This window comes from Chelmon rostratus, chromosome 2 (assembly GCF_017976325.1).
Source record: "Chelmon rostratus isolate fCheRos1 chromosome 2, fCheRos1.pri, whole genome shotgun sequence".
In the NCBI taxonomy this organism is placed as follows: Eukaryota; Metazoa; Chordata; class Actinopteri; order Chaetodontiformes; family Chaetodontidae; genus Chelmon; species Chelmon rostratus.
The window spans coordinates 24,496,344-24,521,747 of record NC_055659.1 but is presented as its reverse complement, the minus strand read 5'-3'; the positions used below and the strand labels follow the sequence as shown (position 1 = coordinate 24,521,747).

The window sequence follows — 25,404 nt, the reverse complement described above, 5'->3', positions numbered from 1 at the left end:
CTTGTGCATCCCAGACCTCTCCAAACTCTGGGTCAGTGACTACCAGCAGGGACAGTCTGTGGAAGAAAAGTCTGCAGCATGAATGCTAAAATGGGAAGACAGTGATGATAACTGAGCACATTTTATTTTGCAGTGGCAGCCGTCTAAACTTACAGAAAAGGAAAAAAACAATCCAGTTTGGAGTAAAGCTGCAGTAAAAGTCCCTCCAGGCTCCGATATCCAGCCTGCACTGATTTATTTTTTCTTTCTGACACATGTCACATTTTTCTGCCTTATTTAACTTTGCGAAAGTCTCCATGAATCCAGAAATACTGACAATCCTTGTGTTGTGAAGGACAGGACAGAATACCAAGAATAGCTGATAATATAAACACGCCAAGGTTCCTTCAGCTGCACATTAATGCATGCACACAAAAAGTCCAATCAAATCTATCAAACTGCACAAATGAGCAGCAATAAGCAAAACACCATTTGAGTGGCGAGGGACTGAAGTGACTTCTGTAGACAGAGTGAGCGCACCTGTGAAAAACACGACGACACACACACAAGGTACTCGTCAGGTTAGTGAGGCCAAGTCGAGTCGATTTTATTGATGTAGCCCAGAATCACAAATCAGATGTACAGCCTCCGTTGTCAGACCCCCAGACCCCGAAACCATTTAATGGCAAGGAAAAGGAATAAACCTCAGGAAGAGCACCAGAGGAGGGATTCCTCTCTCAGGATGGATCCATGGATGGATCTATTTAGAAATTTCGGTGACAAAAATACGTATAAATGTAGATTGTGAAATATAAGTGAAGAGTATGGATGCAGGAGGACGTTGAGCCCCTTCAGGTGTTGCCAGATGCTGTAGGCAAGACCTGAGCCACAGGACCTCCTCTTAAACCTGGAGACCTGGAAGTAGGACAGACCACACAGACACAGAGGAGGCAGCACAGCATTCTCACACAGAAGAGAGACGGACAACCACAGGAGGCTGAGACAGCCGTGATGGCATGCAGACCGCTGGGAGGCCGAATCTGAAACTGTGAGCTCCTTTAAGTCGGACTAACATCCTGTGGAAAGTCAAGGTGCCGCCAGCTGCTGGGCTCAGGTAACCTGTGTGTGGTTTAGAGCCGTTTCACCTGATGACACGCTAACAGGCTACAGTTTCAATATACAACATATATACTGTAACCCAAGCAGGCCAAAGGGGCCTCAACACATCAGGATGAATGGAGTCCATGGGGGACGCTCCCGTGTCCTCTGCGCGTCTGTCCCTGTGAGCAGCGGCACCCTCCCCCCCTCCGCTCCGCGCGCACTCCGGAGCTGAGGATGAAGGCGCAGAACATCAGGACCCTCGGTCTCATCCTCTCCATCGTTTTCTACCTGCTCATCGGAGCGGCCGTCTTCGACGCGCTGGAGTCGGACAGCGAGAGCTCAAAGAAGAAGGCGCTGGAGCAGAGGCTGAGCGAGCTGAAGAAGAAGTACGGCTTCACCGAGGATGACTACAGGGAGATTGAGAGAGTGGTCCTCCAGTCGGAGCCGCACCGCGCCGGGAGGCAGTGGAAGTTCCCCGGCGCCTTTTACTTCGCCATCACTGTCATCACCACGATTGGTACGTGAGATTTCCCCACACCTGCTTCTCATCTGAAAAAAAAAAAAACACTTGAACCATGTCTGCGTGTGTGCGCTTAGACGCTCCTGACAGTACAAGCTCTATCACAGGGACTCCAGCTGGAGGGGCCACTGTGGAAACTTAGGGAAAAGAGACCGTAGACACAACAGCATGTAATTGACTCTTGGAAATGATTCAGATTGTCGCTTTAAAACATGTGTTCAAGCAAAAACAACTCAAACTATACTGAGAGTGGAGTCACTTGTTGTAATGCTATCCTATCCTATAAATGTGTCTGCAGACAGGCAAAAAACTATTGTGAAATAGTCAGTAGCACTCTATGACAAAACAATGTGCTTATTTTACATAAACTATAAAAATAAACCATAAATAAAGAATAAACATATTCAATGAATAAATACAGAATTTCTTATTCTCTTTGATATTTTTGTCATATACAGATATACAATGATGATAGCTGGCTAATATATATGTTAATATTGTCCAATGTCATGTCTGTATTTGCTCTAAGGCCTGTCATAATAATGTGCAAGTGTACTCGTGAGCAGACACGTGTGACAGTATTTTTTGCAGTAGAACTTTCCAGTATAAACATGTCAGCGTCCTGACTGAGGCTTGACATGGTCGGCCTCTCTACTGGAGGCCAGTTTAGCCATATTTTGATATTTTTGTCAAGAAGTACACTATACTGTTGGAGTGCAGTAATTTGGAGACATTTCTGTGGACTTGGCAGGACTGTCTTTCTGCTGTGAAAACTGGTCACTGTTAGAATCCATTAAATTCAAGCTGAGCGCAGACTTTGTGCTTCGTAGAGGATGAAACCACAACCTTTGTACAGCTACCTCTGTGCAGCTGCCTTTGAGCTCTGCAGATGGTGACACAGGTGGAGTACCTCCTTAAATGTTATTATCTAGGTCTTGCATAATGCAAATGAAATTAAGCTGATATCAAACAGTCGCTTATTTACGCATCCAGCAGTTACAAAGCAACATTAGTAACATTAGCATTGATTGTGATTATTGCTTCTGCCCCCCTGACAATCTAAGTGGAATATTCTCATAAAGCTCTGTTTTTGGTCTCTCCCAACTCCTGACTCTTTAGCTGCTTAATGTACCGCTGTGTTTGCGGCTGAAAACACTATAAGAATGTATTCATTGACGCAATAACCAAAAACTATTTAGCCGTGCACTGACTGTGAGACTTTTGAAGCACCTTGAGGCAACCCTAACCCCCAAACCCTAACCCCTAACCCTGACCCTTATTCGTAATATTAGTCTATGTAAATAAAATTTCACTTGACTACAGAACCAGAATAAAACATGACGTGGAGCAATTTGTCAAACTATTTGTTCTAATTGCTGAATGAATGTGCAGTCCATTTGTGCAAATTAGGTTTGCCAGTTGTCCATCATTGTTGGTAATATTTAGATTGGTAACTTGTTCCGTGTGAGCGAGAGGAATATGATAGACCACTCAGCTAATGAACCACAACAAAGTGGGGTTGAAAAGTTCAGAGGAAACATTATTTGTTTCCCTTTGCTCTGCTTCTGCTATGTCCTCCAGAAGTTCATGTCCACATGCCTATTGTCCACCCACTCAGGGGTTTTCACTTATTTTGCCTGATTAGAACTTGTTGAGCACTGACTGCTCTTGACATCTGTCTGACCCTCTTATTAGTTTTGTTGTACCTGTATAGTCTCGCAACCACTCAACAAAATTGTCCCACATGCAAAAGGACATGATGTTCATCTGTGAGTCCGCTGAAGCCGGCTGGAGAGAGAACTGAAACAGGAAAAGCTTGAATTCATCCCTCGTTAGGACCTAAAATGAAGTGAATCAGGGACAGAGTAAATACTGTATTTGGTGTAACGCTTTGGGTGGGAGAGGTTACACCTTTCAGTCCTTCTTAGTGGTTCTTGTAGTTTGGTAACTTCAGTCCCGCTCAAGTTCAACCTGCGTAGGGGTGTAATTAACCAGGATAAGTGAAAACACCTGTGTGAGTGGGCACTGTGGTCTTGCAGTGTGTAATGCAGCAGTGAAACTGAGTACTGTGTCTTTATAGGCATGAAACAGTAGTACTTTATGTGACCTGCAATATACTGTGACTTTGTAGGTTATGGCCACGCTGCCCCACGCACTGATGCTGGCAAGACCTTCTGTATGTTTTACGCTGTCTTGGGCATTCCTCTGACCCTGGTCATGTTCCAGAGCCTGGGCGAGAGGATCAACACTTTTGTTCGCTACCTCCTGCGCAGAGCCAAGCAAGGCCTGGGCTTTCGCGAGACAGAGGTGTCCATGGGGAACATGGTCCTGGTGGGTCTGCTGTCGTGCATGAGCACCCTGTGTATCGGAGCTGCAGCCTTCTCCTACTTTGAGGACTGGACTTTCTTCAATTCCTATTACTACTGCTTCATCACGCTCACCACCATTGGATTTGGGGATTTTGTGGCCCTGCAGAAGAAAGATGCTCTCCAGAAGCGACCCCCCTATGTGGCATTCAGCTTTATGTACATTTTGGTTGGGCTGACAGTCATTGGGGCTTTTCTTAACCTGGTGGTCCTGAGGTTTCTCACTGTAAGCACCGAGGAGCCTGACTTGAGGCCTGAGTCAGGGGGAGAGGAGCAGGGAACGCAGCCTAAGGACACGCAGGGGGATAGGGAGGTGTCAGAGGCCGAAGCAGAAAGTGCTGATGCTACCCAGAATGACGGCGAAGATGGACACAACAGCCTGTGCAACCTGACCCTTCCCATGGAGGGGGGCACCAGCTGTATGAATCTCCTCTACTCTCCCGTAGAGGACCGCGGGCATGTTTTAGCTGAGCACGCTAATCTCCCTGAACCCAGCAGACTCAGGGCCTTGTTCTCCTGCATGTGCTGTGGCCTGGACATTTCCGGCAGCCCCTCTCCGCTTCACCATGACGAGGAGGGCGGCCACAGCAACCCCGTCTTTTACAACTCCATCTCCTACAGGGTGGACCGGGCCTCGTGCAGCTCCTGCACCGTGTCCTCACAGGCCTCCCCCAGCAGTGTAGCTCTCTGTCTGGGCAAGAACAATCCTCACACCAGGAGGAAGTCATTGTAACTTTCTCTTCACCTTTGACTTACGTCTAAGAGGCCTTTATTTGGGACTGTTTGTACACACCACAGAAGAAGATAAAACCCTTAGAGTTTCTGCTTGGTGGAACAAATTGTCCTGTGCTTTCCTAGTCATGAATGTAGCATCACTTGCTATCAGATGAAATGTAGCATGTCATAAAAATCCTTTACAATTTGTAATGTATTTTTCTACATTAATTATTACTGCTGAAGAAAAATGTCTAAAAGACTAAGATGTATATATATACATTACATACAGTATACACACACACACACACATAAACATATCTTCCACCATTACTGTGCCAATAAACTGTATGTTATAGAAAAGGTTTCTACAGGAAATGTGTGATCGACAAGCAGAAAATGCAGCACCTGAGAAAGGTGGGGTTATCTGCATTCATATTTTAGGTGTCAGACTGTCTGCACGGTTTGTCACCTGCGACCTTCAGTCATTTCCAGTCAGTAGTTATTGGTGTCTTCTAATAGGAATGTACACTCTGCCGCTCTGGCTGGTTCCCTAGGTAACGTTTCCATCCTCGTGCTTAGTGCAGTGGAAAACCGGAGACAGACACGTACACTACATTACAGTGTAATGTGCAGTGATTGTCTCATCCAGTCAAAGCTGTGATACCCCACAAAGAATAGAAGATGAGCAGTTCCATTAAAAATTGGCAAATTAGAAATGTGTCCAAATGACTGTTTAATTGCCTTTTTAGATGCGTGGTTAAATCTCACATAGATATTATTCCAATTAGATACTGAGGCAAATGTGCCTTAATTACACATTTTAAATATCGAAGATAAAAAATGTTTTGTTTGTATAATGTAGAAAATAAGGCATTTACTAAAAGTTTTTACTTAAAAGGCCACTCTGATTTTACACACAAAAGTCAGCTTTTGAGTACCACTCAGCCTGTGAAAACAGTTGTATAATGTCCTCTGTGGCTTTGGGGGAGCTCGCTAAAATCTGAAAAAGTAACCCTCATGAAGTCGTCAGGTGATTACATCATCAGTTCTCACTCCCAACTCATCAAATACGGCAGCTTGATCAGCGTTCGAACTGTGTCACTATTATAAGACAGGTGTGTAATCTGTCTCTTGTGTGTCCCCAAACTTTATAGAAATGCAGTACTAAATTGTTGCGGTGACCTTTTAAATCTCTGATTTCACTGGTAGCCTAATGTTTAATCTGGCACGAGACATTTCAGATCAGGTCAATTTCATTCATACAGCTCAGAATCACATAACTCAGTTTGCTTCAGCCTTAACATGCAAATAAAGAGGAGTACGCTGTTCATAGCTTCATCTCCAATCTGTAACATTTGAACAGGTTGTCTTGTCATCTTCTTCCGCAGCCTCATATTTATCTTTTCTTCTTCTGTTTCTACTTTAAATCAGCAGGGTGACGTAGTGTTGAGAGCAGCCGTCAAATTCTTGAGCTCAGTTACACCAAACCTGCCAGTTTTTACTGAAGCAGTCCAATCATCGACCACGCTCACATTTGATGTTGTGCTTGTAATACAGTGAGAAGAAGCATCGGTTTAACGCCTGTCTGTTAACCACAGGGGCCATGTTCATGCAGTGCAAACATCTGCTTTGATGAGCACCACTGAGAAAAGACACTGAAGCTGTGAGTGAGTCTCTCTAATGGTTTTTGAATCAGAAAAAGTTGACCACTGCCAGCTACCCAAGATGGCCTCATTTGAAATTATGACAAAAAAAAATACTCCTTCTGTTAATATTTCAGTAATCTGTAGCTGACATTTACTCTGATCTCCCTGTGGAGGGTCAGCTTGAGGATTACTTAAGTTTTGCATTACATCCTATTGTTAGCAGGAGCCTCTAGTGGTAGCCATCAGTGACATTTAATTCCCCCTAGTTCCCATTTCTTACACTAGGGGGAAGCATTGCTCTATGCAAAAGTCACATCTGTGAAAAAGGCATGTTTGCTGAAATCTTTGCATGGTAAGGTTTAATTTTTGAGTTTATGGAAGTTCAAGAATGACTTATGTAAATACTGTGTGTATGTGTGTGTGTGTGTGTGTGTGTGTGTGTGTGTGTGTGTGTGTGTGTTAACGCTGTTGTCTGAACACTTTGTCTGTGGAGAGCTTTACTCCTGCGTGCCATCAGCGTTGTATATGGAATTAAAGCATGACAGTAGGGATTTGTTTCCATCTGACAGCATGAACTATGACACAGATTACCTCCGTGGGGACAGGTGCTCGGGTGTTTGATAAGTGAACACAGGCTTCTCAGTCAAGCGTACAGATGTGTACCAGCTTCCAGCATTATCAGCGTTATCAATCAGATATTTGTGAAACAGCAGAAAGGAGAGGTCTGAACAATGAGCTTCATTTCTGTGAGGCATAAAGATCACTGCTTTGTGAGTGATGAAAGCTGGGATCTAATTTGCATAATTACCCCATTAATATTGCAGAGAGTGCTTCACTTTATTCTGTTATGATGCCTCAGATGCCTCCTCATATCTGCTCCAACTGTCTGAGCATAAAAGTATTGAGAAGTATCTGCACAGACCACAGATTTAATGCCACGGCACAGAACAGGCAAGCGATTGTAGAAAATGAATTGGAAAAGTGGAATAAGTAGCTTTTCTCTGACACAAAGAGTTTTTGTATGATGATTTTCTGCTGTTATATCATCACATGCATGACTGTGAAAAAGAGCGGCAGCCACATTCAACATCTTTCAAGCTTCCTCTGTCGCTCAGTGAATTTCAGTCCATTTTAGTTTGGCATTTAAATTCCTAAGAGGATGAGAAGACAGCTAATTTTCTGTTCATATGTTGGGTGTTATTACAGGCTGTGCGCTGCAGGTGGCGGTAGTGATCTTTTTAAAACACCTGCATTCTGAATGTAGAACACTTCACATGAGTCCAGTTTCCATGCGCACACTCAGACGTGCTCCCTCATATTAGCGTTATGAAAATGCATTTCTTTGGGAAGTCCTGTCATTTTGGTATGATGGGCTGTTCTTCATGGTGAATCTCCACACAGGTTCCTCAATAAGCTCTGCTGAGGTTGCTCAACATCACTCTCGGCTCTTGTTGGAGAGAAAATGACTGCAAACCTATACACTTGTAATTCAGAATGTTAATACTCACACAACAATGCTTAAGTTCATCACGAAAACAAAAACAAAACACAATAACCTTCAATTTATCTCATCGTTCATTGATAACAGTGTTGAATCTCATCATTAAAGCAATGCACACATCCTTATCCTCTGCTGTATCATAGTTGTTCCAGGCTGACAGAGCGGGTGAATAATTGATTATATTGTTAGATATTTCTCTTTGTGAACACACCCCGTTAAGTCATTACTGTCCCCTGTTGAAGGGTCTTTCATGTGCAGTTGTATTGGTAGGGGATGCTAGATTGGAAATGAGCCCTTGGTTCAAGCAGAGTGCAGCTCTTCTCTTTTTACTTCTCTTTTTCTCTTTTTACTGAAGGGTAAAAAGCTTTAATATGGCAGAACTACAGGCTCGGGGTTCATAATAGAAGCTGCATGCAAATCAAGTATTTATGAGTGTACAAATAAAACTGAACTAATAGTGGTTGCCATGTTTTGATTATGGAGAAATATGTTTGTCTGTGTACACTGTATTCACAGTCTTTCAGGAGGAGCTCGGAGATTAGGAGTTATTCTCTTGGACGTGCATCAGAATGCAAAAGCACATTCTCTGTGGCTCGCAGTGAACACAATGAACGATTAAGGAACTAAAAAAAAGTGTCATATTTATTCAGGCTGATTGAATGAGTAGAAATTAGTTTCAGTTGGAGAGCATTGAGAAAACAGAAATTAATAGAAGTTCATTGGTGGGGTAATTGCTCATTAGTTTTAATTTCCAGCCAATTTGCTGCTTGTGTTGAACAGTCTGAAAAGGCTGTTTTCACTCTGCGGTTGTCTTCCCCAATCAGACTGTGCTTGACATACTGTGTCTCTTTGACATTTTGTATCAAAGAGATCACCCAGCTTGATTAATTGCAGTTTAAATTAAGTCTTAAAGGAGAGCTTGAATCAACGGGCCTACACCTCTGCAATAATGACATCCAAACCTGATAACAGTAATCATGAACTGGTAATCAAGAAGAATGAATAATACCACTCTCTGTGTTTGCTCTTAATGCTACATCACCTCCAAGCTTGTAGACCTGAGCCTTCAAGTAACCACATTAGAGAGCTCGAGTGTTTGACTTTTCCTGGTCAAACAAGACGCTGTCAAACAATAGAAGCCAAGGTGTTTTCACTGGTGTGTTTGCCGAGTGAGTCAGCTGCATGACGCACGACTCCAGGGATGATAGTGTCAGTTGGTCGGTCGGTCCAACACTTTGAAATATCAAAACAGTTATTGGATTGACGTTCATTGTCCCCAGAAGGAAAAACCCGCTGACTTTGTTGATCCATGACTCACCTTCCAGCGCCGCTCTGAGGCTGACATTTGTGGATCAGACCAAACGAAGATGGTGAACATGGTAAACATGATACCTGCTAAACATCAGCATGTTAGCACTGTCATTGTGAGCATGTTGATGTTAGCATTTAGCTCAAAGCAGCACTGCAAGTACAGCCTCACGCAGCCACCAGTGGGCCTGCAGACTTGAGGTGAAAGGTGTGCAAGGTATGAAAGTACTAATGAAGCAGCATGAAGGAGAAGTAGCCTTTGAGGCAAATCATTGCCAGTGATTCAGTCTGCTGTCTGAGGCAGAGGATGTAAAATTATCAAGGTTGGCTGTTATCCATTTCCTCCGCAGTTGTACCATTTAACAAGACAACAGCCTCTCTGAGCACACGGCTTCCTGTCTAAACAGTGGCTCGAAGATGGAGTGAGAGATGGGAGCAAGAGAGAGAGAGGAGGAGAAGGAGGAGGAGGTGGGCAAGTTCTTATTCTGCGTGGCCAGTGTATCCGCAGCCATGAACCAAGGCTGTGGCCAGTGGCAGATTAATGTCTGTGCGAAAGTGTCTTCATTGTGTCTGAGTGCTTCTCTGTTGGAGGACGAGCTGTTAGGAGTCAAGTGAGTGGGACTAAGTTAAAAGCTTATCATGAAAGTTATAAAAAGCACAAAAGTTTCTGCTATGGAAAACGACATAGGTGCAGAGTTTGAAGACACACGTCATTGTGGGATGAAGATATTTGTCTATTCTACAAAATCTATGGCCAGCACACACCCCCCTGTGACGTACAGGTCACCCTTATCTACTGTCCAGCAGCGCCATATTTTCCTCTTTATGTGCAGCTCTGCGTCGAACTTGCACAAACGTGTTTCCCTCTGTAAGCAAGACGGATTCAGAAGTTGCTGTCGGGGCTGAATTTGAATGAGTGAGATAAGGCCACAGAGAAAAATGCAACACAATGGCCTTCAGTCAGCTTGGATAACAAATGCATCCTTTTTTATTTTTAGATGTGCTGTGCAGGGAAGAGAGGAAAAGAGGACCCTCATAAAGAAAAGTCCCCATTGGAGATATGAAACCCGATTTATTCATGGTTCTTCAGCTCGGAACTGTAAAAGATTGACAGCAGAGTGATTTGCCACATCTGTTAATCTTCCTAAATGAGGAAGTAGTCAGATCTTTGCTGCGGCCCCTGCACTAAATAATTCACAATACTGCACTTCAGTTTTATTCCATTTTTATCTTTTTTTCTCCCTTGTCAACTGTCTGGAGCCCAAATCGTTGCTACTGTATCATGAGGCACTGCTTTATTTCTATTTCATATAGAGCAACACTCATTAGCCAGAGATTTTGGGGAATAAGTGATAACAACAAAGAGAAACCATTAAAAAAGGGAACCGCTTTTAAGTCATCATCGTCCACATGGTGACATAGAGCTGAGGCGTTTTACTGTGTTAGATTTTCCAGCGTGTGCATATGTTCCTCTATTAATATCTCATTAAGTCCCACAACCGATTAGAGCAATCATCTATTTCTATGGAACATTTCATTGTGCATCATAAGCACAGAGACATTTTACCTGCTCTGAGGAGATCAGTGAGGATCAGCTGCATCTGAGAAATCCAGTCCAGATGAACAATCACCGCTATCTATCGCGCCACCATTTCCCGCTTCCAACGCTCTATTTTTTCTCTTCATTCACAGATATAATGATTTTAATATTCCATTGACCGTGTCTTTGCTGGTCTGCTGAGCAGGAAGCAGACGTTTCCATCGGCAGAGCTGCGCCTGGCATTCATCATCAAAGGTCTGCCCAGGAAACAGACAGCTTTACACTCATCTGCATCTGCTTGGTATGCCAACTGGGTGAACATCCACATCATCCTACCCACACTGTTATTTCTGATTAGCATATAATGCATCAATTACTTCACTTTCACTAAACAGGAAAGCTAGCACAACTTTAGTTTCCAAGGCAACTATGAAGGGTGCTGGCGGCGGGAGTAAATTAGTTTGGCAGCGGAAGTTGGATTGTGATGGCAAGAGCCAAATACGGGGCAACAATTGTTGTCCATCACGGCCCATCCAAACATATGGAAAGTGAAAAGGGAGCATGCAGAGGACTGAGCGGTTTAACTACTGTAAACGACTGAGGTGGATGCAGGTTTTTATTCCTTGCAGCTGTTTTCACGCAGGAAGACAGCGTATATAAATACTCTATATAAGTGCTTCCCATGAGGTATTTTATGTTGTACAGGCGACACTTTTCTAATTATAACATTTGTGATATAATGAGCACTAAAATAAATGTTTCGACATGATTCCACAAACTCTCCCACTCTTTCTTCGCCCATAGCACATAACTATGGGTTAGTTTTCATTTTTAAAATGGAAAAATATGTCAATTATGGCTCTACCTTCTATCATGGTGTTGTCAGACGTCTGTGTGAGGATGACAGTAGGTACGCTATCGCTTTTGTTATCACTTCAGTCCATTTTTTTTTGCAGTATCTTTAAGTAGAAACAGAAGAATTTAAATGAGATTGCCAAGATGTGAATATAAGTGAATTCCGGATCTGACGCTGACAGCACTCAGGTTAGTAGGTGAGTGATAAAACATATCCTTTTATTGTGATGTGTGCTTCTTACTGTATGTGCTTCCTTTGCCTTTGATTCTCTGAGGTGTGTCGTCTCCGGGGGAACCTGAGAGCTGCTGTTCAGGCACCTGTAGCTCACATAATCAAATGAGCAGATTGCCACTGAATTTAATCGAACAGAACCAGGCACGCATCAGGAGTGCTGTTCGTTTTATTTGTGTGCAATATTAATTTGTGCTTTTTAAATAACTGTGAAGTTGATATAAAAGCAAGAACAGAAGTTGCACGTTGCTGTGGCTACTCGGTTAGTCGGTGCATGGGTTGTTAGCGGCAGGCTTTTCCTTTAGTATTAGGGTGCCTACAAATGCTGATTCCACCTCATCATATTAATGTCACTAGGTTATAGCATTCATTACATTTGTCTTTGTCTCCTTGACACACTTCTTTAATTCAGTTATTACGCTTCTTTCGACAGCTTTGAGTGCTATCAGCTAGCTGCATGTAACATAAAGTACTTCGTGGTTGTCAGGCCGTGGACAGTCTATTACACATTCGCTGCTTCGGTTTTGATCTTGGTCACTGATGCACAGATCTACTTTGAATTTTGCCCTTCTGAAACATCGTGATATCTCCGACATCCCTATATCATATGTTTTAATGTACTGTTCTGTTAATTCTTCTGCAAAAATGACTAATTCAAAGGCATGAATTCTGTGATTCAAGAGCACAAATGGTTAATTTATTCATTCAAGAACATCAATTATTCGTTTTTTTCTTCCCACGACCAGCCAGGCTTTGTACAACTGTCAGTATATTGTTCATTTTGTCAGACACTTTCATATAGTAGGGTGGGACTGACATTGCAGCCTTCAGTGGTTGATAGTGGAGCTTTAGGTCTTTAGTCTTGTTTTTTAACATTACACAGTGTAACTGAAAGGATTAGGATTATTATGATATTTTGGAGATGTTTGTTACTTTGGTTTATATTTCCTCAGTTATCTTCTCTTCAATCGCATGACCACACACTAACCGACACAGAGCGGGCTGGTTTCTGGGGCTCAAAATCAAGCTGCTGAGTGTCGTTTACTTGACGCGGCCTTGATGGTGGCACAGTGCACGGAGAGTGAGAGAAGGAAGAGGGGCCAACCGGGGCCCGCAGCTCATTTTTGCCCCGGGGCCAGCCATGTTTATTTTATATCAAAATTGTCCTTCACATAACAAGTTCTCACATATTCAGTTCAGCCACATTTTCTGTTGATATATCAGCAATAATTCAGTCCAACAAAACACACAGAGAGACGACATCTGATGTGATTTATGAATAAAACAACAAAACCAGACAGCCCAGTCGATAGATATGGCATGACATATGAACTGCAAATCTCCTGCTTGTTTTGTTGCATGATGCCTCAGCTGTGTGACTCACACTGGCTGTGCACGCCTCCCACTTGAGCATCAATCTTGTATCTTAAGTCTCTTGTTTTCTCTCCACCACAGAACCATGAGACATCTGAATTAAAGATGGGCCTAAGACACACCATCGCTCATCGTCCCCAAACTGCTTCGCCACCTGCAGAGATCCTCTAACTCGCTTTCTCTCTAACAAGAACATGAGCGAGCGCACGAGGCAAAAAAGTTGAGCTCTTGTAATGAAGTCTGAGGATGCTGACTTTGTGTTATTTTTTTTTAATTTTACGTTTTGCATAATAGGATTTGAGTTTAACACTTGTGTCACCTGGAAGAGAAGGTCAGAGTTAGAGCAAGAATCGGGTCTTGTTGTTGAGCGCGAGGGTCACTGCCCGAATGTGTTAACGCGCCACGTGGAAACAATAGAGAGACCTTGAATGTAATGAGAAATTCCCTCTTATATAAAAGCTCCTTTGATACTGCACATAATTGCTATTCAAAACACAAGCACACCAGTTGTTCACCAGGTGCAAGTCATTAAGCGATAAAACATTTTACACTTTGAAGCAACAAAGAAGTGACTAAAGAAATGCAAGCAGACCTTGGTTTTGTCTCTTTGTTTCTCGGCTCTCTTTGCAGGTATCTGATTTGCTGTGCTGCATAAAACAGCGCAAAACATCCTCAGCAACAAGGCCTCAGATTTGTTTTCAGAGTCACAGAGATGAAACCAAAATAGGCAGACGTGAATAAATATTAATGATTATTGGTTTCTTCTCAGAAATACTTGACACCTGTTAAACAATAAATGCTCAAGAACCTATAAAAGGTAACAAAATCACAATTTTGTCCCAAAATCCCATCATTCTAAAAATATTTAAACTTGTAAGTATAGTTTAAAGGTCACAGGATAGCATGGAAGTGTCATAAGTGTCTTATGATGTTTGATTTTTGCACAGACAATCAGGTGAAGTTGGAAATGTGCACATATTAAGTGACTGCACTGGGCTGCTGGAAGTTTTATCTGTGTTCTCCAGTTTAGTTGCAGACGGTCAGAGGACTGTTGAGACAATGTGTGTGTTCCCCAAGGTCAACATGCAACCATCACTGTATATCTGTATGTGACAAAAATACCAGAGAAAAGAAGAAATTATTCATTAAATGCAATGTTTGTTTTATAGTTTACTCATAGTTTTCAAAGTTTATTTAGAATAAGCATATAATTTTGTTGTAGATTGCTACCCACCCAAAAAGACCATGATGGAGGGGTGTGTATAGCAAACAGCTCCAGTTTAGTTCATTTAGTTCATGCGTGTTTTTCTTTAATCACAGGTGTATCAGGGGTGGAAATCCACAGAGCATTATCATCCAAATCTTATGGAGGTGGGTATCGGTTCATTGTTTAGCAGTCCAGCCCACACCTTTACTGTTTTCATCCACCCTCTCCGCTCTCCATTGTTTGTGGCTGCAGCAGGCAGCTGGTTGCTGTTGCCGTCTGCCTGATGTTTAAATAAGCAACCGTTTGCAAACAAATACTCCACATCACATTAAAAGGTGCTGAGATGTCAGTATTGTGTTCATAGCTTATTTCCACTGCTCTGAAAAGGCAAAAAAAAAAGACAAAAAACAAACAAACAAAAAACAACAAAAAAAAAACAGCTATTGCAGGCTTGAATTACAAGCAAAATATAGCTCAGAAAGAAACAAGCGTCCATTCATTTATGCCAAATGTGAAATAACCATTCTAATGTGTAACAAACTGAAGAGGGCTGCCTGGTGGGAATGCAGCTTAATTTACCACATCCCTCCTGTGTCGCAGTCTATCCTGCTTACTGCTGCTACATCCTTAGTGCCAAGGCAATCAGCTTCAAATCAGACACAAAAGAAATGTGGAACGCATTGCGTGCATCACACATAAGTAATGCAACACGAGGAGATGCCTGGCACGTCGTACAGCAACCTGAGACGGACAGAGAGGCATTTTCACAGTGGAACAAGAGTCCAAAGAAGAGAGATCCAAGAGACGCTCCTGGTGGAGAAGAATTATAGATCTCCTCTTACCACGGCACTAATGTTATGTGATGCTCGCTCATGGCACAGTCTTCAAACCAGCCAGTGAACCTGTGAGTAGGCTGAAAGTGGACTTTTAGAAACTGAGCCCTCTTTCAGGAGCTCAGATGGAGTTCTGTGTACCTGTTAGGGCTGATTTAGAAATCATAAATTGTAGCTACATGTGAAATAATTCTTGGTACTGCAGGTATATTAGGTCCAGTTTATGTTATGAGGCAGGAGTGTGTGTGTGTGGATGTGTGTGTGTGTGTGTGTGTCACGCCTGCAGCTCACCTGCTCAGTGGAGCTGTGTATTCCTCGGAGAAGTGATTAAACAAAGAGCTGAGAGCCAGAGGTCTCTCTCTGTTGGAGTCCAGCAGAATACGGATGTCACTGTTCTACTTATTATCAGCCACATGTCCCACACAGCGGCTCACACTGCCTCGTTTATTACCGGCGGCGCGGTGAAATCACAGGACATTTGATTGTGTTTCCACCACCTGAGGAATATCACTAAGCTCATTATTCCTCCAGATGAGAAGAAGATGATCACTTGTGCTTATTTGTCACCCTGCTTGGACTGTTGCAGCTCTGTTTACTCCGCAGGTCATCTCTTTAGCTCTTGATCTTGATCGAGTGTTCGGGCGACTGCAAGGTTTCGTACCAGGAGCTCGTTTCACAGAAGCAAGCGGCGCTTGAATAAAGATTGTGAACGCTTCGCAAATGGCTGCCGTTCAGGGAATCGCAGACACCTTTGCGATCCCACATTTAATATTCTTACACTGGCTCCCATTGTAGAATGTACGCATCTCTCTTCTCACATTTCTCACTTACTAAAGTGCTGTACCTTGTCAGCAGGCCACAGAGGCCACCTGACCAGGCTTGTTTTGTGTTTCACACTCCAGTCTTTAAGACGATCAAAGGATATCTTACTTTTGAGGTCATATCTCTCAGACTTTGGAACTCGCTCCCACTGGACTGTAAACACTTCTAAAAAGGAGCTCAAATCTCACCTGTTTGGCCTGGCTTTTGCACAGTTTTTAGCTTTTTCATGTATAGTTTGGGTTTTTTTTAATCTGCTGCTGCTTTATATGCACTTCACATCAAATAATAGCAAAACACTTGTGATGTCTGCTCATGACAAGTACGACATGAGTGACCTTTGCTGACGTACTGCATTGACAGTGATTAAAGGTTGCATATTTTGCAAAACACACATTAAATCATGGTAATCATGAACTCACTGAATATTTTGTTTTCCCCTGTGTGTCTTAATGTGTTGGAATGTGTGCATTTTACTCAGAGGCTGCTCTGTAAATGTGAGCTGGTCATGGTAAACTCAAGGATGGATCAAAATAACTGTCTGTGACCTCAAACTTGCACGCTGTTAGCTTTGCCATGTTTTAATATGTTTTTCTGTTTATTTTGCAGGTCAGTCTGTTGAACTCGGTGTTAGCATGTTGCTTGGCTAGTGCAGCGACTCACACAGTCTGGGCCGATGTTGGACCAATGCTGTAACTGCATGAAAGGATAATTGCAGTGTTTTAAATTTTTGAACCTGAACCCTATTTTTGATCTAAATAACTAATAGGTACCAAAAGTTTTGGAACTGCTTTCGTGCATCCCTCGAAACGGGCTGCAGTGGCCGCAACATCATCCTTGTGGCCAACTGCACACCTCAAAGTACGTCCACTAAAAGTGTTTTTGCCGTTGACGGGCTCAGATTTTCTGCAAGGGTCTGACAACATTGCAGAAAGGATCTCTACAGAGCTGTTTGTCAAAAACCGAAAACAGCTGTCATTTCACTCTCCTTTGCAAAGCTGGTCATTTTACCTCGCAGCGAGTGAGTGAGTGAGTGAGTGAGTTTTTGGTCACCTGTCTGTTCCTCCTACAATCACACTTGACCAGTCTTTCCTCAGTCTTTTTCTTTACATCTGCTTTTCAGAGGCTCAGTGCTGTGTGACTAAAGGGGATGCAGAGTGTGTGTTTCTTTTCTTTACAGAACAGCTATCAGATGGTCGCCCTTATAAGTAATTGAACCTCAGACTTGATGCAATCACATTCAAAGCCGCAGTGAAATTAAATGAAATACGACATAAAAACATGTTGTAGAAGTTTTATCTGTGGCTCTGCGAGATTGTTTGTCAATTGCACTGAATGTTAAAACATATAACCCCTGATTACTTGTGTTGTGTGTGTATTTTTAAGGGCCATTTTTACTCAGAGTAAAAGAGAAAAGAACATCAATGTCAATTACCTAAAATAGCTGGTAAACTACACTGACCGGCTGGAAATGGCCTTTGAGGGTTGGAGCTACATGATACTGCATCTGCCCACAAGAATAAATGGCCAGCAACACTTGTTTTGGGCTGTCTTCACATCATTCACACCACATCTACTGAAATTTAAAATGCAGAGCACATTTTTTTGAGATGTGGTAAAAAATAAAATAAAATAAAAAAAATCACAGTATTCTATGTTTTAGCCAAAAATGATTTCAGCATTAGACAGCCACATAAATTTCGGCTGAGCTTTAAACCGTTTTTACAGGCAGGTTCTGATGGCGTGGCTCCACTCCGGCTGCTTTTTCATCTCAGAGATACAGTTTTTACAGCACATCTGATAAAAGGAGACAGTTTCCTTCTGGAGCTTAATGGGAAGAAATGCTGAACACCACTTATGCCCTCTGATCAAATGCTTCCTGCTCACCAGTGTCAGCTGAGGGTGAAGAGAGGTGTGTGCTAATACAATATTCAGCGGCAGAGCTTTGTGCTAAATGCAGACCTTTAGAGGCAGTCTTGTTAGCTTCTATCTTACACATTTACACCTGGTGTTGAATATATGCATATAATTGTAAGTCAGTTTCTGCACCTTGGTGCAGTACTGTATGTGCACATTATGGAAAACAAGTTACAGAGGGGGTGATTGAGACAGGGCCGTTTCTGAACATTTTGGGGCCCTAAGCAACATCTTACACTGGGGCCCCTCCAAACACAAATCACCACATCTGCTCCGGCTATGGCCTCAAGGCCCCCAGTCATTTTATTATCCCTGAATGAACGTGAATGACAATGCGTGATTTATTATCAATAAAGCTCTTAATTAACAACCAAAGACCAATATGAAAATAATAAATGTCTTTGAACTGTACATTTGCATTATAATATATGGTATTACAGAAATAGTTTCAAGTGTTTTACTTGGAATTCCAAGTTATCTTTTTTTTTTTTTTTTAACTTTATTCAGCTTGAAGTTAAAACAGCAAACCAACATGAGTCTTAGCTCCTTGGTTACACTGAGCTTCAGAAGTCAGTATAATATTTTTAAAGAGAGAGAGAGAGAGAGAGAAGAGAAAAAAACATGTCCAAGATGGTGTTAAAAGTCAGTGAGTGAGTCTACGCCTGTGAGGTTCATCCCTCACAAAGCCCAAAGAGTCAGAAATTAATTACACGTTTACAAACCTTACAGCGTCATGATTTACTGTGTTTAATGACTGAAGACGCTGAGCTGAAGGTACCGTAATCAAGCCAGATAAGACTCTCCAGCAATTTGTCATTTTTACAATAAACCAAAAGCATTATGCTGCATGAATAAAACCGAACTGCGATCAAACCGTTTCACTTTCAAACAAGTGTATTTATCACTGGTAATGAAAAACCAGTAAATGCATTATAAATGAAATACCAGTCAGGCTATTTTAAAGTGGACACTAAACCTATTTTGTCAACACAATAAATAATTAACAGCTTAAAGGCTCGATCTCACCGGAAATGGTTGCAGTGAAATGCCTCTCTGTGACGTTCGAGCTTCAAGAAACTTGGTGGTGTGGTGACTACTTGCAGGCGCGAAGCTAACTATGAATGTGCAAGCTAGCCTAACCTTATTGTTAGTCAGTCACAGGGTAGTATGTACATAGTCAGTAAGCTAAGTCAGCTGTAAACAAGACAGTATGTTCACACGTTTAGGGATTTGTATCATCGACTCCTGTCCGGAAGCTTTAATAAGCCATGAACGCTTGTCCTGTTCAGACTCTCAGGCTCTCTGTTCCTGCAAAGGTCAGCACAGTGAAGACACTTTATTACTCACTGCGATTCCATTGAAATGAAATCTAAATGCTGGTGTGACCAGGCCTCAAGTATTTTGTGCTATTACACACAGCGTGGATGTTCCTTTTTAAATAGCCTACTCTGCAGGCTGCGGTACATTCAAAGGGCAGCCAGTTTTAGATTTTTGCCAGTCTCTCAACGACGGCCCTCTGTCTGTCCACAAAGCTGTAGCTCCACGGATACAGCGAGCAGAAACTGGTGGGTGCATCGGCTGCACTTCAGAAGCACTTTGAGCCGAGTCCATTAAATTCAGAGATGATAATGTGGTGAAAAGGCACTTGGAACTGTTTTTTGGAAACCAGAATTCAGATGTGCCAGAGAAACGCTGAGGTCAGCTTTGCCCTCTACACTGTCGGTAAAGCTTCCCAATAGCAGCAGATCCAAAGTCAGCCTTAACTTAACTGCTAACAGTATGTTTGCTCCCTATGCAAACAGTTTCCTCTCCAGCACACGCACACACGCAGAAACACAGACTGAAGAGTTGACAGGTGCGAATTTTAGAAGTGCTGCTGAAAAGGAGAGCTGCAAAGTAAGCACAGCCTGAAACTGGAGCACTAACAAACTGACTGGAACCGTAAACAGCAGGCGTTAATGAGGAGAATCCTTTAACGTGCCAATTTGCCGAGCTGAAATTTGATTGTATGGACTCGGCCATCATTATATATTCATACCACTGTGAAATAACTGTAAATATACTCAAAAACAGCAAGATGCTCTTAAAGATGTTCCAGTTTTTCCTTGGATGATGCATCGCTCTTGCACTGTTCTGTGGCCTCAGGAGAAATGTCTGCTGCAAATCTTTTGGTGTTAATACAGGGTAGATGCAGGGAGGCAGTACTTTAAAATAGCTTGTAAAGTAGTTACCACTGTGGTTCAGCTGTTTGTGAAAAGTGGAGGTAGCGCTACCTCAGCGGCCCAGTGCAAAGCGCAGCGCTGCGAGGTTGCAGACAGCCCTTCTCCCTGTAACCCCACTGTGACTGGCAGACGTGGGGACGCTGCCGCTCCCCGCTGGCACTGCCGCAGATGATGAATGATGTCATGCTGAACTAGTTTAAGAGGAGCATCACACAATCGCTCATTTCAAAAGGCACTGCTTCACACAGCGGCCTGGGGAATGGCATGGAAAGTAATATCCATCAACAGCCAGCCAAGCAGTAGCGCTATCAGCAAACACAATTTAGAGCTCAGAAACATTATTGTTTTTCTCCCCTCCTCTGTTCAACTCAGCAGCGGCGATGAACTGGATGAGTGATGTTCATTTGATGAATATCACACCGCTGTCATGATAATATGAACTTGGTCATTATTGGGAAGAATTGAGTTTGGGTAAGGAGACGTTCTGTAAAAACAGAAAAATTCCTTTTTTCATCTGCCTCAAATTGGTGGAAGGCTTGTAAAGAATATTTCTTTTGCCTCAGAATTTGGATGAAAGTTGTTGCCGCAGTATTACAGCCAGGCAGAGCTCCGCGCTTATGAAAGAAATGACAAGATCATAAACTCAAGCCACGAGTAATTACGTGGCAAGCTGCGAAACAAACCCCCCAATCACATAATGACCAGCATTAATAAATAAGCCGCAGTTTATTGAAAAAAAGAGAAATCATAAAAGACTTAAAAGAATAGGTAAAACCTCCCTATTGCTGACTATATATTAGGAATATCTGTACGTTGCAATATAATGGTCATTATATCATTATTATCCAGTACTGTTATAATGTTCAATTGTTCTTTAGTGTTGTTTTTCTCCATTGTGAAAGGACTTCTGAAGAGACATTCACCCTTTGGACAGTTTGGCTTCATTGCTGCCTCAGACAAGTGCTTGCTTTTAAAGCCTGCCATGTGTTTGAACCAGCCATTGCAAAAGCTGAAATGTTTATCCACTAACTGCAGTTTGCCGACAAAAAATGTAGAAAATGCATGACTTGTTAGGGGATGACTGCGGTTCTAAACAGACTTTACTGGCACAGTCAATCAGAAAAACTGCAAGCTGTTACACTGAGTGATGACACTCATGTGCAGTACACAGCCACAGACAGTAAGTTCAGCCACAGTAAATGAGCCAGTCTTAAAGGAACACGTCGCCGTTTCAGGAAATTCAGCTATTCGCTTCCTCGCTGAGAGTTAGATGAAAAGACTGACACCCGTCTCCTCTCTGTACGGTAGATGTGAAGCTACAGCCAGAAGCCAGTTAGCTTAGCTTAGCACAAAGACTGACAACAGAGGGAAACAACTAGCCTGGCTCTGTCCAAAGGCAATAAGATCTGCCTATGCGCCGAGAAGTAGTCTGACGTAACGAGCCATGACACCATTTTACACTTCATTTTTATTAAACAAACAAGATGTAACATGTTGATTAATTAGATTTAGGGGTGCTGAATTTTGTTGTGTTTGGACAGAGCCAGGCTAGCTGTAGCCAGTCTCTATGCTAAGCTAAGATAACTGTCTGCTGCCTGGAGACTTAGATGTAGGGTACAGACATGAGAGTGGTATCAATTTTCTTATTTAACTCAGACAGCAAATAAATATTATGTTTCCCAAAATATGGAACTATTTACTTAAGATTATGTTTGTCATTAAGATACAGAATGGATTTCAGTTTTAAGTACGCTGTGAGTGAGGCGATCACTGCGGAGAACGATCATGACTGCAATAACGTAACTCAGCCAGCCTGCATGTAGAGTGGGATTTAACTTGGAACTAATGTGCAAATGATAAAGATGTTCAATACTTCATATGTACTGGGATAATAAGACACTTTACTGTTCTATTTCACACTGAGATCCCCTCTAATGGGGCTCTTTAGGCTTCACTTATCTCCTTATCCACTGAAAAATTTGCATCTATATGCTCAGTTTAATCAGGTTGAGCCCATTTTGCTCTATATCGGGGACCACGTTCTGTCAATTTCTCATTCACTCTTTCTCAGTGATCATGATGTGATGGACAACGAGGGGATATCCTCTGCTCTGATGATGAGATGAAGAAACTCAGTCAAACCCCTGGACAGCCATGTCTTTCCTCCAGGCTGATTCTCCACCATTTCCATGTCTCACATCAGTTATTAGCCTCTTATTCAAGAGCTTCCTTCCTCTTTCACAGCCTGCTGAATGAACAGAGCTAACATCTCTTGTATCTTTGTTTTCCTGTGTAAAACAGGTTAGTTGCACAACACTGATTCCAAAAACGCTGGGACGCTGTGTAAAACCTAAATAGAACAGTCAGTTGCAAACAAACCGACAAAGTGCTCCTGAGCCCATGTAGTAACATCTTTTATGCAATCATGTGTTCACAAAGTGGTGAACCTCGCTCCATCCTTCCAGGATGCTCCTTTCATACCCAATCATGACGCTATCACCTGTTACCAATCAACCTGTTTACCTGTGGAATGATCCAAACAGGTGTTTTTGAAGCGTTCCACAACTTTTCCAGTCTTTTGTTGCTGCTGTCCCAACTTGAAACGTGTTGCTGCATCAAATTCAGAATAAGCAGATATTTACAATTATCAATGAAGCTGATGAGGTCAAACATTAAAGATATTGCCTTTGTGCCGTTTTCAATTGAGTTTGTGTAAAAAAAACACATTTTTGGTCAGGTTAGTAACATGCTAGCTCGCTTTTTTAAAAAGATGAGGCAAACTGGCACCCTGACTGTTTACAGTTTGAGTTATTTGCATCCGTGCCTTAACACAACTCTTTGATGGTTGAGGTTTATGTGAAATACTACGAGGTAAAGTGAGTGAGTGTCATGATTAACATCTAATAATTTTAACGTTTATGACCCGCATTCTGATAAGCACTTTACAGTGATGCTGTAAAACGTAGTGTAGTGACATTTTTGTAAGGTTGAATGGCCAAAGTGTTTATATAATAGAAGAAGATGCTCTATTGTCAGAGTGAATTTTGTTCTTGGCATTAAACCCGACCCTGAGGAGCAGTAGACAGCCACTGCTGTACCGAAAGAGAATATTTTGGCAACATCAGCTGAATGTGAGCTGCCTTTCTGCAATATTAGATCAGTGTTGCTGTTAAACTAACCAACAGATAATGTGAAGTGTATATGTGTATTGTGAAATTTGCACTGCTGACACAGAAAAACAAGGTTCAACTGAAAGAGAAAGGGAGATTCATTCTGCTTAACAACGAAAACAACTAACATCTCATGTCTCCTGCACAAAATAGGGCACGGCATCTCCTTGCAGGTAACTCATGCCTGAGGCCTGTAACCAACGCACGTCTGCTCGTTTGCAATCTTATGTCCGACCACAAAAAAATCTCGCATTGGGACCCATTATACTGTACTGTTGCTTGTAGCCTCCACTGATTACCGCAGATGCTTCTGCAGCCAAGTGGTTGTATGTTCTAACATCCGCACATCTTTCCCCGACGCTGCCCTCGCTCCTCAGGTTTGTCAGACGCAGCTAAGTTTGCCCGGTGCAGTTTAATCCTGGGCCTTTTGATGGGAAGGAGGTCTGACTCCTGCTGTTACTTCCATTTCACACAGTTTGATTTCACACAGGTTTCACCCTCTAATGGCGCATACTGGGTGAAACCAAATGACTCCATCTCGCGCTGTAACAAGACCATGTCAACAGGTTGCTTCGCACAGATGTGGGCCTCATTTCCTGATAACAGGCGCTCTGAGAGGTAGAGTGCTTTGAGGGGTTTATTCATTATCTGTCTGCATTACTCATGGCAGCAGTTAAAGTGAGGCTATGCCCAACATAATTAAGTGTATCTTAATTAATGCTGCTCCCTCTCCCTCTGAAAGATGCTGAAATGTTGCTCGCTTGGTTTCATAATGGCTGATTTATCTAATTGTATGTAAATTTTGGGATTATGTAAATACACTGTGTAGTAAAAAGAATGAAATAAACACAACACAAACAATTGCATGTGCTCAGAAACAGAAAGCGTCAGCCGTTATCTCGCAGCACAACACACACCCAGTATACTGATGGGTTCTGCGTTAATAACGTACTTTCCCCCAAGCCAAAAATATAATAACTTCAGATGTAGGTGTGATGATTTTTATTATTAGCTCTCTTACTAAGAGAGCTGTTAATTTCAGCTGCACGTTAATCAGGTGTCGCTGTCCTACAGTGAGGACGCCGCTGTGAACTCAGAGGAGGACGAGGAGAGGACAAAGTGGTCTGAAGGTGTGCGTGAGCCGAAGGATGCACAGCTCGTGACTGGTTTCAACGAGTTGCTGAAATGGTTTTGAAAATAGAAGCTTCCCCTTTCTGTCCCCTCTTACCTGAGCATTAATCACAGAGTCCACCCACTCCCAGTACCCTGAGCACCTGAAGAGTTCTTTAAGGTGTAATTCCATGTGTTTGTGTTCACTCTCAGCGCTGTTCACTCCAGCTGTGGGCAGAAAACAGCCTGGAACAGCTTTTATTTCATTTGATTCATCTTGTGGTTATTAGTGAATTTCACATATTTTTGTATTTCAAATGTCACAGCACTTTTTCCTGCCTGATTGTTTTATAAATTGCTGTTTCGAAAACAGGACAGAAATATGAAACCGCTTAGTTTTATAATCAGACATTATAATCAGATATCAGATCTGATCAGATGGTTTGAGATTACACTACACTCTGAGACAGGTGGAGAACTGCTGCACAGCTCAACCTCCACTCTGAGCTCGTTTGGGTGAGAAAAGGAGAAATCTAATACACAGCCAACGGCAACATGCTCACCAGGATTCATGAGAAAGTGCTTGCTTATACAGTGTTTCTACATGGGTTCACAGACATGACTTTCAATTTGCACCTGTCAACCTCTCAGGGTATACATCCCAAGTCATCTGTGAATATTCATATTCACACTTCACATGCCTAAAGTTCAACAACGCACACAGGAGCTTTACATGAATTGTAGCATCTTCTTCACAAACGGTTTTCTCTATCTGTCTCATTTAGATGGTGCAGATGTCTGAAAACATAATTTCACAGCTCGTGGGGTTTTATTTGAGTGCTGCACTCCTGTTTCCTCGTTTGTCATGGTTCTCACTGATTTCATTTTTCAAAATGACATCACACCAGCGTTTTGTGTGGTGTGCTAATAATCAGATCTCCAGTTGTTTGTATTGTTTTATACACTCGGTGAAATGTGCACATCGTG

At 42.4% G+C, this 25,404-nt stretch overlaps 1 protein-coding gene across 1 annotated transcript; it reads left to right on the top strand.

The window, feature by feature from the left end:
• Positions 1-1,314: 1,314 nt before the first annotated feature.
• On the top strand, positions 1,315-4,773 carry LOC121623125 (potassium channel subfamily K member 15-like). The gene is made up of 3 exons (XM_041960301.1): positions 1,315-1,597; positions 3,732-4,301; positions 4,434-4,773. Exons 1-3 carry the CDS (start codon positions 1,315-1,317, stop codon positions 4,697-4,699), a joined length of 1,119 nt encoding a protein of 372 aa, XP_041816235.1. The 3' UTR covers positions 4,700-4,773.
• Positions 4,774-25,404: the final 20,631 nt, after the last annotated feature.

What these genes read in the sequence shown, in the direction of transcription:
- LOC121623125 (XM_041960301.1), top strand. Translation starts at nt 1,315, where the DNA reads ATGAAGGCGCAGAACATCAGGACCCTCGGTCTCATCCTCTCCATCGTT. An exon ending in CACTGTCATCACCACGATTG is followed by an intron (nt 1,598 to 3,731) that starts GTACGTGAGATT and finishes GTGACTTTGTAG; the next exon opens with GTTATGGCCACGCTGCCCCA. An exon ending in GTCAGAGGCCGAAGCAGAAA is followed by an intron (nt 4,302 to 4,433) that starts GTGCTGATGCTA and finishes GGCATGTTTTAG; the next exon opens with CTGAGCACGCTAATCTCCCT.